Genomic DNA, 12,921 nt, shown 5'->3' with positions numbered 1-12,921 from the left:
ATTCCCCGCCCCCAGAGCCTGTGTAAAAGTGACCAGCTGCCCACACGTGCTGCTGTTCTGAACAGTAGGTCCATGCCAAGACACGCTGCAGAGTCAGGGTGGGGGAAGGAAGTGACAGAACCCATGTGCAGTGTGATCTCATTTCTATTTAAATTACGTGACTGTGGCTTGAAAAAGATCTGGCTCAGCAAGCTGTGAGTAAGTGCTCACCACTAGATGACGGATGGGTGGACGGGCAGTGGGTGGCTGGGAGGATAAATGGATGGGTGAGTGGATGGCTGGATGGGTGGGTGGGTGGGTGGATGGACGGATGGATGGGTGGACAGGTGGATGAGTGGACGGATGGATGAGTGAGTGGGTGGGTGGGTGGGTGGATGGATGGATGGATGGATGGATGGATGGGTGGGTGGGTGGAAAGACGGATGGACAGGTGGATGAGTGGGTAGGAGGCTGAAGTGATGGGCAGAGGGTGGGAGGATGGATGGACAGATCCTTAGGGGATACAGGTACAGGCGTAAGAAGAAGTGGGCTTCCTGTCGGGGTGGGGGTGGGGGGTACGCTGGCCAAGCTGCTGTGGAAGAAAAGTTCCACCTGCCCCGGAGGCGGTCGGTTCCCTTCGGGCCGGGAGAGCCCCGCCGCGGGAAAGGGTTAAGGGCGGGCGCGGTGGGCGGGCTCGGAGCGGCGGCGCCGGCTCGGTTGGCGGAACCCGAGCATCTGGGAGGATGCGGCGGCGGCGGCGCAGCGCGCGGCTGCGGGGACGCGCAAGGTGAACGCGGGCTGCGGGCGGGCGCCCAGGTGAGCCGCGGCCGGGGAAGGGGCGCGCGGGCGGGGGCCGGAGCCCCCGGGCGGGCGGGGCGCGCGAGGCGCGGGGCCGCGGCGGGCCCCCGGGCGGGCACTGCGGGCCGGCGCCGGGCCAGGGCCGCGGGGACGGCGGGGGCAGGTAGCCCGAGAGGGGCCGCGCGGAGGCGCCGCCGCGGCCCCTGCCCCGGCCCGGGCTGGCCCCGCCGAGGCCTGCGCCCAGCCGGGAGGGGCAGCGCAGCCCCCGCGGCCCGCGGCGTGGGGTGGAGAGCAGATGGCAGGCGTCCATCAGGGCCCCGCTCCGCCGCCGCGGGCCCTGCAGAGCCGGGTGGACCCCCGCCCCGCAAACTGAGTCACTGTTACCCCCACCGTGGCCACGTGCCGGTTGGCTGTGTGACCTTGGGCCAGTCGCCCAGCCTCTCTGAACCTCAGTTTTCTCCCCCGTGAAGTGGGTCTGCCCACACCTGCTGTGTTGGCATGAGCTGGCGAACAGGCCACTGAGGTTAGCTCCTGAGCTCCGGGCCTGCTGGGGTCGTTCAGTTCTGCCCCTCGGCTCTCCCAATACCCCCCTGCAGAACCGAGGCCTCCTGGGGGCCCACACGTGCAGGGGCCAGATGCAGAGCATCAAAGAGCCCCTGGACACAGCGTGTCCCTTCCTGTGTCTGCCTCCACGGAGGGGCTCTAAGATCAGGAGAGATGGGGTGGGGATGGGGAACCCAGCTGTGCCCCAGGCCGGTGGGAGAGACATTTTGTTTTCGGGGAGATGGGGAGGGGAGCTTAAGGATAGAAGACTTCCTGGAGGAGGAAGCACAGCCGAGCGAGACAAGCTGCCACCCTGTCTTCCTGGCTTTCTACACGGGCGGCTCTGCCTCATGAAGCCACCGTGCTGGGAGTGGCAGTCCCATGCCTCCTCAGGACTGGGACGGAGGCCACCTCTGGATCTCATCCCCATCATCCCTCGGCCCCTGCGCTAATCCCCTCCTTGCCGCCGCCCTCACCTGGCCCCTCTCCCGTAGGCCGCTGGGTGAGGACGAGAGCAGACCATGGTGGCCCACGGCGGGGAGCCCGCGCCTGGCCTGCTGCTGCTGCTGTTCCTGCTGTGGGCGCTGGGGGCCAGCCCCACGCAGGGCCGGGAGCTGCCCAGACCCCTCGACGACTCGGAACCACATGTGATCGTGGGCGCCCCGCCCTGGGCCTCCGACTTCCAGGACAGGCCCAGAGATGGGGCCCCCTGGGACTCTGCCGTGCCCCCCATCCCCGCTGGAGAGCTGCCCCTGGGCCCAGCCCTACAGGGACCGAGAGCTGCCCCGGGGGCTCCCCGGGAAGGACCAGGGGTGACTGACAGCCTGCAGTTGGTCCAAGGGCCAAGCTCTCCAGGCTGGACAGGCCCACCAGGCTCCCAGGAGCCTCCAGAGCCAGAAGCCCCAGGGGCACCCCCCCAGCTCACTCTCCTCCCCACAGCCCCCACAGCCCAGCTTGGGGGGGCCGCAGCTCCCCCGTCCCCAGAGGCGCCTGCAGGCCTGCAGCCACCTAGTGATGAGGGTGTGTCAGGGGGAGCCGGGACCAGGGCCCCCGAAGCACCCCCAGGGGGCCCCCAGGGCCCTCCCCACCCTCCCGGCACCCCCTTGGGCACTACCAGGAGCCCCCCGCTGGAGGCTCGGGGTGGTGAGACCTTCCACGAGGTGGCTCGGGGACCCCCTCTCACCCAGCAGGGCTCGGCAGCCCCTGAGGGGGGCCCTGTGTCCCCAGCTGAAGCGGGGTCCTCTCCAGAGCCCGAGGCCCAGCCAGACCTGGCCGTGGCCGGAAGCCGCCCTCCCGCTCAGGGGCCACCAGCCGAGCCCCCCAGGAAGGATGGGGGTGTGGGAGAGAGTTCCCCAAGCCCCCCATCCCAGCAGGCTGATGCCAGGGGTCCCCCTGCCGCAGAGAGACCTGAGGCGCCAGGTGAGTGTCACGGGGACAGGGCTGGGCTGTTCCGGGCCAGCGGGAGGGTGCCCCAGTTTCTGAGTGACCTCCTGTCCCCCGGGGACTGGCTGGCAGGGCAGGCCATGAGCACACGTGTCCTTTCAGAAGTGGCCGAGAACGGTGCGGACCCCATCTCCCCGCAGCGGGTGCGAGGGGCGGTGGGGAGTCCAGGGACCCCTAAGTCTCTCATCCCTGGCCTGCCGGACCCTGGCCCAGCGCCCAACCGAACAGACAGTCCTCAAGAGGCTCTGCATCCAGGTGGGGGCGCGACAGGGTGCTGGCGGGGGGTGGGGGGGGTCAGGGGGCACTGATTCCCCATGGGGTGGGGTAGAGTGTCAGCACACTGATTCTCCATGGGGGGAGGGGTCTGGGGGGGTCGCAGGGCACTGATTCCCGTGGGGTGGGGGCAGGGGGCTTGGGGTGTCTGAGGGCACTGATTCCCTGTGGAGCCCGAGAGGGGGTCGCAGGGCACTGATTTCCCATTGGGGTGGGGTTCTGAGGGTTGATTCTCTGTGCGGGCCGGGTGTTCCCCCCACTGGGCACGCTCGCTCAGTGCGGGTCCTCTGCCCACGGAGCACATGTGCACCCAAGGAATTCTGACTCAGCGGGCGGGCGGGTGTGCTGTTAGTAACCGGAGGTTCCCCGCGTGGCACCCGCGGGCGGGGACTGCAGCCCACCCGGCCCCGGGTCCGGGAAAGAAGCGAGCGTGCCCCGGGCGCGCGCAGGACGCGAGGGCGGCGGCCGCTCCACCGGGCTGCTCGGGTGTCCCTGCAGATGACGCGGAGGAGTGGCCCCGACGGCCCCAGAGTCACCCGCCGGCACCCCCGGTCCAGGCGCCTTCCACGTCCCGCCGGGGCCTCATCCGAGTCACGACGCAGCGCGCCCTGGGCCAGCCGGGCCCCCCGGAGCCGTCGGCCAGCCCCACGGCCCCCGTGCCGGTGTCCAGCCCGCCGGCCAACGCCACGGCGCCGCCGCTGCGCTGGGGGCCCCTGCGGCGCGTGCTGAGCTTCGCCTGGGAGCTGCACGTCTACGGGGCGGGGGTGCTCTTCCTGCTCCCCGCCCTGCTGGCGCTGGCCACGCTGGCGGCCGCGCCGGGGGGCCCGCGGCCCGCGCTGGCGGCGGCCGCGCTGGTGCTGGGGGCCGGGGCGCTGCGCGCGGCCTACATGCTGGCCGACCCCTACGGCTCGCGGGCGCGGCTGGGCGCGCGGGCCGGCCTGGTGCTCTACAACCTGCCCTTCCCGCTGCTGGTGGCCGCGCTGGGCGCGCTGGCCCAGCTGGGCCTGGGCGCGGGGCTGCCGCGGCCGCTGCAGAGGCCGCTGCTGCTGGCGGCGCTGGCCGCGGCGCACGGCGCCGTCCTGCTGGCCGCCGACCTGCTGTCCGCGCGGCCGGCGCTCAGCCTCGTGGCGCAGGGCGTCTCGTGCGCGTGGGGCGCCGCCGTGGCCCTGGGCACGCTGTGCCTGTGCCGGCGGCGCCTGCTGGCCGGGCCCCGCGCCTGGGACGCGCGCCCGGGCCCGCGGCTGCTGGCCGTGGCCGGCTCGCTGGGGCTGCTGGCCTGCGGGCTGCAGCTGGCCGCCGCGCTCTGGCTGTACCCGGGCCCCGGGCGCGTGGGCCGCTTCTCGTGGGCCTGGTGGGGCGTCCACTTCTGGCTGCGGCTGCTGGAGCTGACGTGGGCGCTGGCGCTGGCGCTGGCCGCGGTGGCCGCCGCGCGGCCCCGGCCGCCCACCGAGCACGCCTGCTGGGCCAAGCTGCTCCGCCTGGCGTGCCCGGCCCCGGCGGGCAAGAGCGAGGTGCCCGAGCGCCCCAACAACTGGGGGCCCAACTACGCGGGGCCCGGCGGCGCGGGCGCGGGCGCGGGCGGCCTGGAGCTGGGCAAGAGCCTCATCCGCAACGCGGCCGAGCTGGGGCCGGCCAGCCCGGGCGCCTGGGGCTCGGCCGCGGCGCTGTCCCGCAGCAGCGGGGGGCCCGCGCCGTCGCTGAGCGAGCTGGACCTGCGCCCGCCGTCGCCCATCAACCTGAGCCGCAGCATCGACGCGGCGCTCTTCCGCGAGCACCTGGTGCGCGACAGCGTCTTCCGCCGCCGCGGCCTGGCCTCCTCCCCGCCCGGGGGCGCGCTGCGGCCGCGCCGGGGCAGCCACCCCGACCGCCCCGACCGCCCCGACGGCGCGCCCGCCCCGCCGCCGCCGCCGCCGCCGCCGCGCGCCCGCTGCCGCTCGCTGGGCGACGTGCGCGCGCCCAACGCCGCCGCCGCCGCCGCCTCGGCCGGCTCCCCGGACAGCGGCTCGCGCGGCTCGCTGCACATCAGCTGGAACCCCTGGCGCCACGGGCTCTCGTCGGCCGACAGCCTGGCCCTGGACGCGCCGCCCAGCAGCGCGCGCCTGCTGCCCGCGCCGCCCGCCGCGCCGCCCGCGCCGCCCCGGGAGCGCCCGGCCCGCGCCGCGCCCGGGGACTCGCGCAGCGCGTCCAGCGACACCATCGAGCTCTGAGCGCCGCCCCGGCGGGGCCCGTTTTCTAAGACAGAAGAAATTTGTCTATTTTTTGCAGGGGCTGCTTCGCGCGGAGGCCGTGACGCGCACGGGCCGCGGGTGGGCCGCGGGAAGGGGGCGTGGAGGAGGGCCCGGCGGGGCGGGCGGGCGGGGGGGCTCGTTTGTCCGGACCCGCTGCCCTCCTGTGCCAAAGAAATAAACCCTTTGGACGTGGTTCGCGCCTCGCTGCGTGCGGCCGCACCCCTGCGCCCTCCTCGCTCGCTCGCGACAAAGGCCTGCCCTGCCCGACGGGGCCTCCCCGCCCCAGGCCGCGCCCAGCCCCTGCCAAGTGTCTCTCTGGCTCACGCGCCCGCTTTTATTCGTCGTTTCTTGGGCCGCACGGGTCAGGTCTTCTGTGCTCAGGTCTCACTCCTGGCGGTGCCCGGGGGCCCCCAAGCAGCGCCAGGGATGCAAAGGGCACCAGCGACCAAGCCAGGTGGGCCCTGCGCCCAGTTTTAGACCAGGCCCGAGAAATTCAGAGAGGAAGGTGGTCTGTCCAGGGTCCCTGGTCATGGATGCCCAGTCCTGCCCTCCAGCGAACAGCCTCAGGGCCAAGCCTCTCCCATATCCCCCTTCCCCCTCAGGGTAGCCCCCATTCCTCAGGGCTTTAGGAAATGTCCCCACGATCAATGAGGCTCCAAGGAGCTCAGCCCTCCCATCCCCGGGGGTAGGAGTCACACCACAGCACCTCAGCTTTCCAGACCTTTATTTCCTGAGATGAATAAATTAACCGGTGTCAGGGCAGGGGACAGAGAATGAAGGGGCCGGGGCAAGCCTCCCTCCCCGCCACAGGGACCACTCCGGCCGGGGCCACCCCAAGAAGGCCTCTGACCCTCGGCCCGCCTGGTGCCACCCGCCCTCCTTCCAGGCCACTGTCTCCAGCATCCACTGTCAGGCCACTTGTACTCGGGGCCCTTGCCGGAAGGGGCAGGGGTGCCGCGTGCAGGGCGCAAGCACTACCTGCCCTTGATGAAGCCCTCCAGCACGCGGTCGCTGCGCTCCGACAGCCAGTAGCCGGTCATGGCCGCCACCGCCCCGATGAAGATGGCCGTGAAGACCAGGTCGCCCTTGGCGGCCAGCGTGGCCAGCGCGCAGATGATGACGCCGAAGAACATCTGCTGCAGCACCACCAGCTCGTCCTCCGTCATCTCGGAGAAGAAGCCCGCCGACTCTGGGGGCACAGGGGGCCGTGAGGCCGAGGGCAGCTGCCAGGGAGACTGAGGCTGGGGGCTGGGGGGGGGGGGGGGGGGCACACGCACAAGCTCCACACTGCCCCCTGCTGGCCACAAGCTTGGGATGCGGTGGCACCCCTGGGAAGGGGGGGGTGCTCCAGGGTGTAAGTGGGCACACACAAGGGACGGCGGGCGGGCTTGTGTGCCCAGGTGCCGTGTCGTTCATGGGCAGGTCCCGAAGGACAGGAGACAAGGCTCGGGACAGCTGGAGGGACGCACCGGGGACCTGCTCCTGCACACAGACGCCGTCCACCTGCTTGTAGCCCGCGACGCAGACGCAGCGGTAGCTGCCCTCCGTGTTCTCACACTGCTCCTGCTCTCCGGGGCACACCTCCGTGGCACACTCGTCCACATCTGGGCGTAGGGGACGGAAGTCAGAGCCCTGGCCAGGGCCACCCCACCCCCCCCACATCCTGCCCCTCACCCGGGGATCCTGCCCCCACCCCTGCCGGCCGGGACCCCGAGGGGCCAGGGCGGGGCACGCGCTCACCCAGGCACTTGGAGCCCACTTGCTGGTAGCCGCGGCTGCACTTCTTGCATCGGCCTGGGCCGGCACCCATGCAGCCCACACAGGCCTTGGCACAGTCTGCAGGGACGGGGAATGGGGTGAGAGGCAGACACCAAGGACAGGAAGGCGGCGCCCACCCGCCCACGGGCCACTCACCCCGGCACTCATAGGAGCCCTCCGTGTTCACGCAGAACTGGTTGGCGCCGCAGCTGGCCCGCTCCGTGCCGCACTCGTCAATGTCTGCAGAGACCAAGGGCAGCGCTCAGTGCCTGTCCACGCCCCGGGCTGCAGCTGGAGGTGCAGAGCTGCCCGGGGGTTCCCTCCCGCAGTGCCAAGTGCCACGTCCCCCGCCTGGAGCCACCCCCTGCTTGGGCCTCCTCGTGGCTCCTTTTTATTTTTTGTGGGTTTTGGGCCACATCTGGAGGTGTACAGGGGTCACTCCTGGCAGTGCACGGGGATCACCTGGGACCTGCAGACTGAACCTGGGCTGGCCGTGCAAGACAAACACCCTCCTCGCTGTGCTATCCTCCGGTCCCTTCCTCATGTCCCAGAGTCAGGGAGGCTCCAGCCTCGACCACACACTGCACATGAGGCGGGAAGACAGTTGAGAGGACAGCACAGGGCCCGGCCCCCTGCAGTGCCGGGACAGTCTGGGATGAGAGACGCACAAACCCTCTTTCCTCGAGGTGGGGGATAGCATCTGCAGGTACTCAGGGGTCAGACCCGCCAGACAGTGCTCTGGGGCACGCCTTTCTGTACTTGGGCAGACCAAGGCTCCGCACACACAGGCAGGGCGCACGCTCCAGCCCACTGCCCCAATCCCTCTCTTTTGGGGTTCTTGGTTGGTTGCATTGCCAGCACTGCCCCGGGGCCACTCCCGGCAATGTCCGAGGAACTATATACAGTGGCAGGGATCGAACTCAGGCGTCACGCACGCAGTGACCCGCGATCCTCGTGGGACCTTCTGTCACAGCAGCCCCGCCTTCCATCTACAGAGGCACCTCGGCAGGGACCGAGTTCCCAGGCCAGGGGCCTTTGGATCACATGTTCCATAACCTCAACCCCGCTGGCTGACCTTGCGTTAAGTCTCAAGACGTGGCTCTGAGGCGTGTGACCCTGACACTTCCTCCTAGAAGCCCTCCTGACTCCACACTGCATGGAGCTGGATCCGGGACAGCACGGGCTGCACACGGCAGTGCGGGTGGAGGGAATGGGGGCCCTCCCAGTCCCATGCCCCGAGCCCCCCGCCCGGACGCTCACTCACCCACACACTTCAGGTTGTGCAGGGCCCAGCCCTTCCTGCACTGCAGACAGTGTGACTCGTCGGGCCCCGAGCAGCGAGCACAGGGGCCGAAGCAGGCTGCGGGGGATGAGGATGATGAGGAGGGGCAGTGAGACCCCTCCCCCCCTGGCTCCCGGCCGTCCCACGACCTACCCGAACACACCAGCTGGCTGGCGTTCCGCATCGCCTCGAAGTAGCCAGGGCCGCATTGGCCACAGGCCTCGCCTCCGTAGCCGGGCCGGCACATGCAGCGCCCACTGCCCCCGCGAGTCCCTTCGCCTTCACACTGCCCGTAGCCGCCACAAGGCTTCTCGACACCCCCTGGACAGGCTGTGGGCGATACCGCGCCAGGTGGGCAGGGGCCGCGCCGAGCCGGGACTTAGCTCCGTGGGCCGGTCCAGGGTAGGGGCTGCAGGGTCACGCAGGGGGCCCAGCCCTCCCACCCGCCAGGGCCCTCAAACACTCACGCAGGCATGACGGTCCGAAGGTGCCAGGGGGGCAGCAAAGCTTCAGGGAGTCGGAGCAGAGCCACTGAAGGAGGTCCGGGGCTTCCTGCTGCCTGGGGGGTAGGGGTGGCACTGGGACCTCAGTCGGAGCCCTGCCCACGCTCTGTAGAAGCCACCCAATTCCCTGCCCTCCTGCCGAACACAGGACTGGGGCCCCCCAGCAAGGCCCCGAAGCCAAGCCAAGCCCCGCCAGCCATGCATGCCCCCGTGGACCCCCAAGACGCCGGTTCTGTGTCCTTCCGGGATGCCCCATGCATGACCCTGGCCCTCATCCCCCCAGGATACCCCATGCATGACCCTGGCCCCATGTCCCCCCGGGATGCCCCCTGCGTGCCCTGGGCCCCTCTCACTTGTGGAACCACCAGCTCTCCACCAGCTCCTCGCTCTGCTCCAGCAGGCGGTGGCACTCGAAGTCCGACTTGCTGCAGACGCCCTCCAGCACCTCCACCAGGCGGGTCTCACTGGCATGAGGGGGCACAGGGACACACGTCACCCAGAGAGATTCAGCAGAGGCGGGGGGGCATCCAAGACGGGGTGCCGGCTCAGGGTCAGGCAGACCAAGCCGTGTCTAGCTGTTGGACCCTGAGCGCGTGGCCCTGTGTGCGGGTTCACCCACGTGTTAAGCAGCGACCCTCCCTCTGGGCCCCATCGCAGGCTGCCCGGCCCTCGGCTCCCAGGGCTGCTTGGGACTAGGGAACCCTGCAGGGTGGATGCCATGAAAATGCAAAAGGTGGGTTGAGGGGACTAGAGAGACAGCACAGCGGGTAGGGCGTTTGCCTTGCACGCGGCCGACCCGGGTTCGATTCCCAGCATCCCATATGGTCCCCTGAGTGCAGTGCCAGGAGTAAGCCCTGTGCATCGCCAGGTGTGACCCGAAAAAGAAAAAAAAAAAAGAAGGTGGGTTGAGCAACTGAGGGCAGGTTTCGCCTCGGGAGGCCCAGGGGCTCTCCAGCACTGCTGCGAGTGACGCCGAGCAGAGAGGGGGAGTAGCCCCCAGCACCTCTGGTGGGCCCAATCCAAACACACACACTTCTCTATAGATCCATCAATCACGATGGCGCACAGACACGGCACTTCTCGTCTATAAATAACAGGACGGCAGGTGGCGTGTGGGGCAGAAGGAGCCTGGCGTGCCCGGGTCACAGGCCCTCACCCAGGCCCCGACCTGCCATGCCGGGCAGGCACCCCACGGAGCGGAACAGGTGCGCAAGCAAGAACTCGACACCAACGTTCAGTAGCGGAGCGCTCCCCAGCCGCCAAAGGAAGAGAGGATCCCAACGTCCTTCAACAGGGGATTAGAGACAGAAAGTCAGGCTGGGGGCTGGAGAGACAGTCCAGGGGGGAGGGCGCGTGCCTTGCATAAGGCGGACCAGGGGTCCATCCTTGGCACTCCACGGGCCCCCAAGTCCACTAAGTGATCCCTGAGCACAGAACCAGGAGTGAGCCCTGAGCACTGCTGGTGTGGCCCGCCCCCCAAAAAACCCAGGGCTGGACAGTACAGGGTCCAAGGGCCAAGGCACCTGCTCGGCACACAGCTGACCTAGCACCACAGATGGTCCCCTGAGCCCCACCCAGACCCTGGGCACTGCTGGGTGTTGACCCAAGACCCAAACAACGAACAGAAAGCAGCAGATCCGTACAACCGAGAATTACTGCCGAAAGAAGGGAGTTGTGCCAAGCGGCAAACGATGTGATCTTGAAAACACAGTGCTCGGTGCAAAATGCCGGACACACAAAGCCACGGGGCCAGAGTTCAATCCTGACCCAAGAGGCAACACAAGGTACCAATACCCCCAGCTTACAGGCAAGGAAACCCAGGCTCAGAGCAGCTCAGTGATTCTCCCCCAGGCTCTCAAGGGCCAGGACTGACCCACAGCACGGAAGCACCTAGCAGTGCTGAGTCCTCCCTCCCATTCGGAGCCAGGGGGGATAGGTCCCACATCCTTCCGGACCCAAACAGGCTGTCGCTGCCCAAGTCCACGTGCGCAGTTTTTCCTCGTCCCCCCATCTCCAGAACAAACCATCCACCCGGATATCAAGAGAGCACAGTGCCCTGATTCTACCCTTCCCCTACGCCAGTGCTCCCCAAGGTGGGCAATACCCCTCCCTAGGGCTGGGAGTTCCAGGAGGGTGGAATACCCTCAGGTGCGATCGACGGTGGGTGGGTTGGGGGAGGTTCTGTGTCTTTCTTAAAGGACAAACTTCAGGCCCAAACCATAGAACAGTAGGTAAGGCGCTTGCCTTGCATGTGGCCCACCTGGGTTCAATCCCAGGACCCCCCAGTGTCCCCCACGCACCACCAGGAGTGATTCTTGAGGACAGAGCCAGGCAGAAGTAGGTCCTGAGCGCTGCTGGATGTGGCCCCCAAATAAAATAAACAGAAAAGAAGACAGGTCCCCAAGCTGTGACTGATACATTCCCAAGGCTGCTGAGGGCTAGTTCTTAAAAATAATTTTCTTAGGTGGCTGGAGCGATAGCACAGCGGGTAGGGCGTTTGCCTTGCACGCGGCCAACCCAGGTTCGATTCCCAGCATCCCATATGGTCCCCTGAGCACCACCAGGAGTAATTCCTGAGTGCAGAGCCAGGAGTAATCCCTGTGCATTGCCGACTGTGACCCAAAAAGCAAAAAAAAAAAAAAGAAAAAAATTTTTCTTAAAAGCAAGTGGTAGGGGCTGGAGCGATAGCACAACGGGTAGGGCGTTTGCCTTGCATGCAGCCAAGATGGCCGGTACAGGTTCGATTCCCAGCATCCCACATGGTCCCCCGAGCACCGCCAGGAGTGATTCCTGAGTGCATGAGCCAGGAGTAAGCCCTGTGCAACGCCGGGTGTGACCCAAAAAGAAAAAAAAAAAAGAGGTGGCAGGCCAACCACAGTCCCCAAATCAAACGGTCACTAACTGTTTACCCTAGTCGCGCCCCCAGCAATGACTCCAGAGGCCCAGCCAGTCTTTCTGGGAAACAACACACGCCTGAGAAATATCCTCTCGCCAGGGCCGTGACATACCCACAGCTCAAGGCTGCAGCTGCACCCCTGCTGTCCCTGCCCCCGGCTCCTGTGGAGTGCAGCTCCGGGGCCCGTTTGAGCACATGAATGTTTCAGTAAACCCACCCTGCCCCCCAAACCCTCCAGCAGCGGCTCAGCCCCAGCCCCGGGCCCACAGAGCGCCCCTTCTGCAAAAGCTCCCCCCCAGCTCCAGCCTGCAGGGTCCAGACACGGCCACACCCCCGACGTCTCTATTCCACCTGCTGTCTCCAGCTGCTGCCAGGCCATGTGTTGTCGCTGGTTTACTGGGGGTGTGTGGGGGGGTGGGATCACGTTGAGGTCACACCCAGGAGAGCTCAGGAATCACACCCCGTCCTGTGCTCAGGGATCACTCCTGACAGTCCTCCGCGGATCCAACCAGAGCTGGTCACAAGCGAGGCAGGTGCCTGAGCCCTGGAAACCCCTTCAAACCCTCCTGCCGTGGGGCTTCTAGGCTCTTCGGAGGTCATCTTCTGCCTGCCCCACCCACTATTCTCGATCCAGGGGTGTTCCTGGGCAAGGAAGAGCTGGCCGGAGGTGTCTGGGCGCCGGGCGGAGTCTGGGAGGTGAGGCAGCCCACCCCTGTCCCGCAGGTGAGGGGCACAGCCCACCCCGTCCCGGGGCAGAGGCGCACAGCCCGCACCTGTCTTTGTACTTGGACAGTTTCTCCTCCTCCCACGCGGTGTTGCCCCCTCCGAAATTGTCCCGGATGGTTCTCTCCAGACCCTGGAAATGCAGCCAAATGAGCGAGAGCCGAGCACAACCCAGGGGGGCGCAGCGGCGGGGGCCGCGCGTCCGGCCCGGAGTGGGCCCCCCGCCCCCCGCGGCGCACGCACCTTGTTGAAGTTGTCCACCAGCCCCCGGCAGGTGTGACACGGGTGCGGCGGGGCGGGGGGCGCCGGCTGGGGCAGCGCGGAGGGCTGCGGCCGCGCGGGCCCCGGGAGGCCGAGGAGCAGGCTCAGGCCGCAGAGCAGGGCGGGCAGCGGGGCCCGCGGGGACGGCGGGGCCATCGCGGCCCGGGCCGGGGGCGTCGGGCGGGGCCGGGCGGGGCGGCCCCGGGGCGGCGGCCCGGAGCCGGCGCGGTCCAC

The 12,921-nt window shown here is 68.4% G+C and overlaps 3 protein-coding genes across 3 annotated transcripts in view; 1 reads left to right on the top strand and 2 right to left on the bottom strand.

The window, feature by feature from the left end:
- Positions 1-12,921, bottom strand: part of ARPC4 (actin related protein 2/3 complex subunit 4) — a 132,713-nt gene that overhangs the window by 23,796 nt on the left and 95,996 nt on the right. The window lies entirely within an intron of this gene.
- PRRT3 (proline rich transmembrane protein 3) lies at positions 1,842-5,243 on the top strand. The gene is made up of 3 exons (XM_056129244.1): positions 1,842-2,076; positions 2,866-3,018; positions 3,535-5,243. The coding sequence occupies exons 1-3, from the start codon at positions 1,842-1,844 to the stop codon at positions 5,241-5,243; spliced, it is 2,097 nt and encodes a 698-aa protein (XP_055985219.1).
- On the bottom strand, positions 5,972-12,863 carry CRELD1 (cysteine rich with EGF like domains 1). Its single transcript, XM_056129767.1, has 10 exons — positions 12,670-12,863; positions 12,477-12,559; positions 9,161-9,271; positions 8,772-8,863; positions 8,458-8,634; positions 8,287-8,382; positions 7,179-7,262; positions 7,005-7,100; positions 6,734-6,868; positions 5,972-6,453 (listed from the first exon to the last, which is right to left on the bottom strand). Exons 1-10 carry the CDS (start codon positions 12,841-12,843, stop codon positions 6,239-6,241), a joined length of 1,263 nt encoding a protein of 420 aa, XP_055985742.1. The 5' UTR covers positions 12,844-12,863; the 3' UTR covers positions 5,972-6,238.

This window comes from Sorex fumeus, unplaced genomic scaffold (assembly GCF_029834395.1).
Source record: "Sorex fumeus unplaced genomic scaffold, SorFum_2.1 ptg000072l, whole genome shotgun sequence".
Taxonomy (NCBI): domain Eukaryota; kingdom Metazoa; phylum Chordata; class Mammalia; order Eulipotyphla; family Soricidae; genus Sorex; species Sorex fumeus.
Note: the sequence above shows the minus strand (reverse complement) of the source record. Positions and strands in the feature narration are given on the sequence as shown.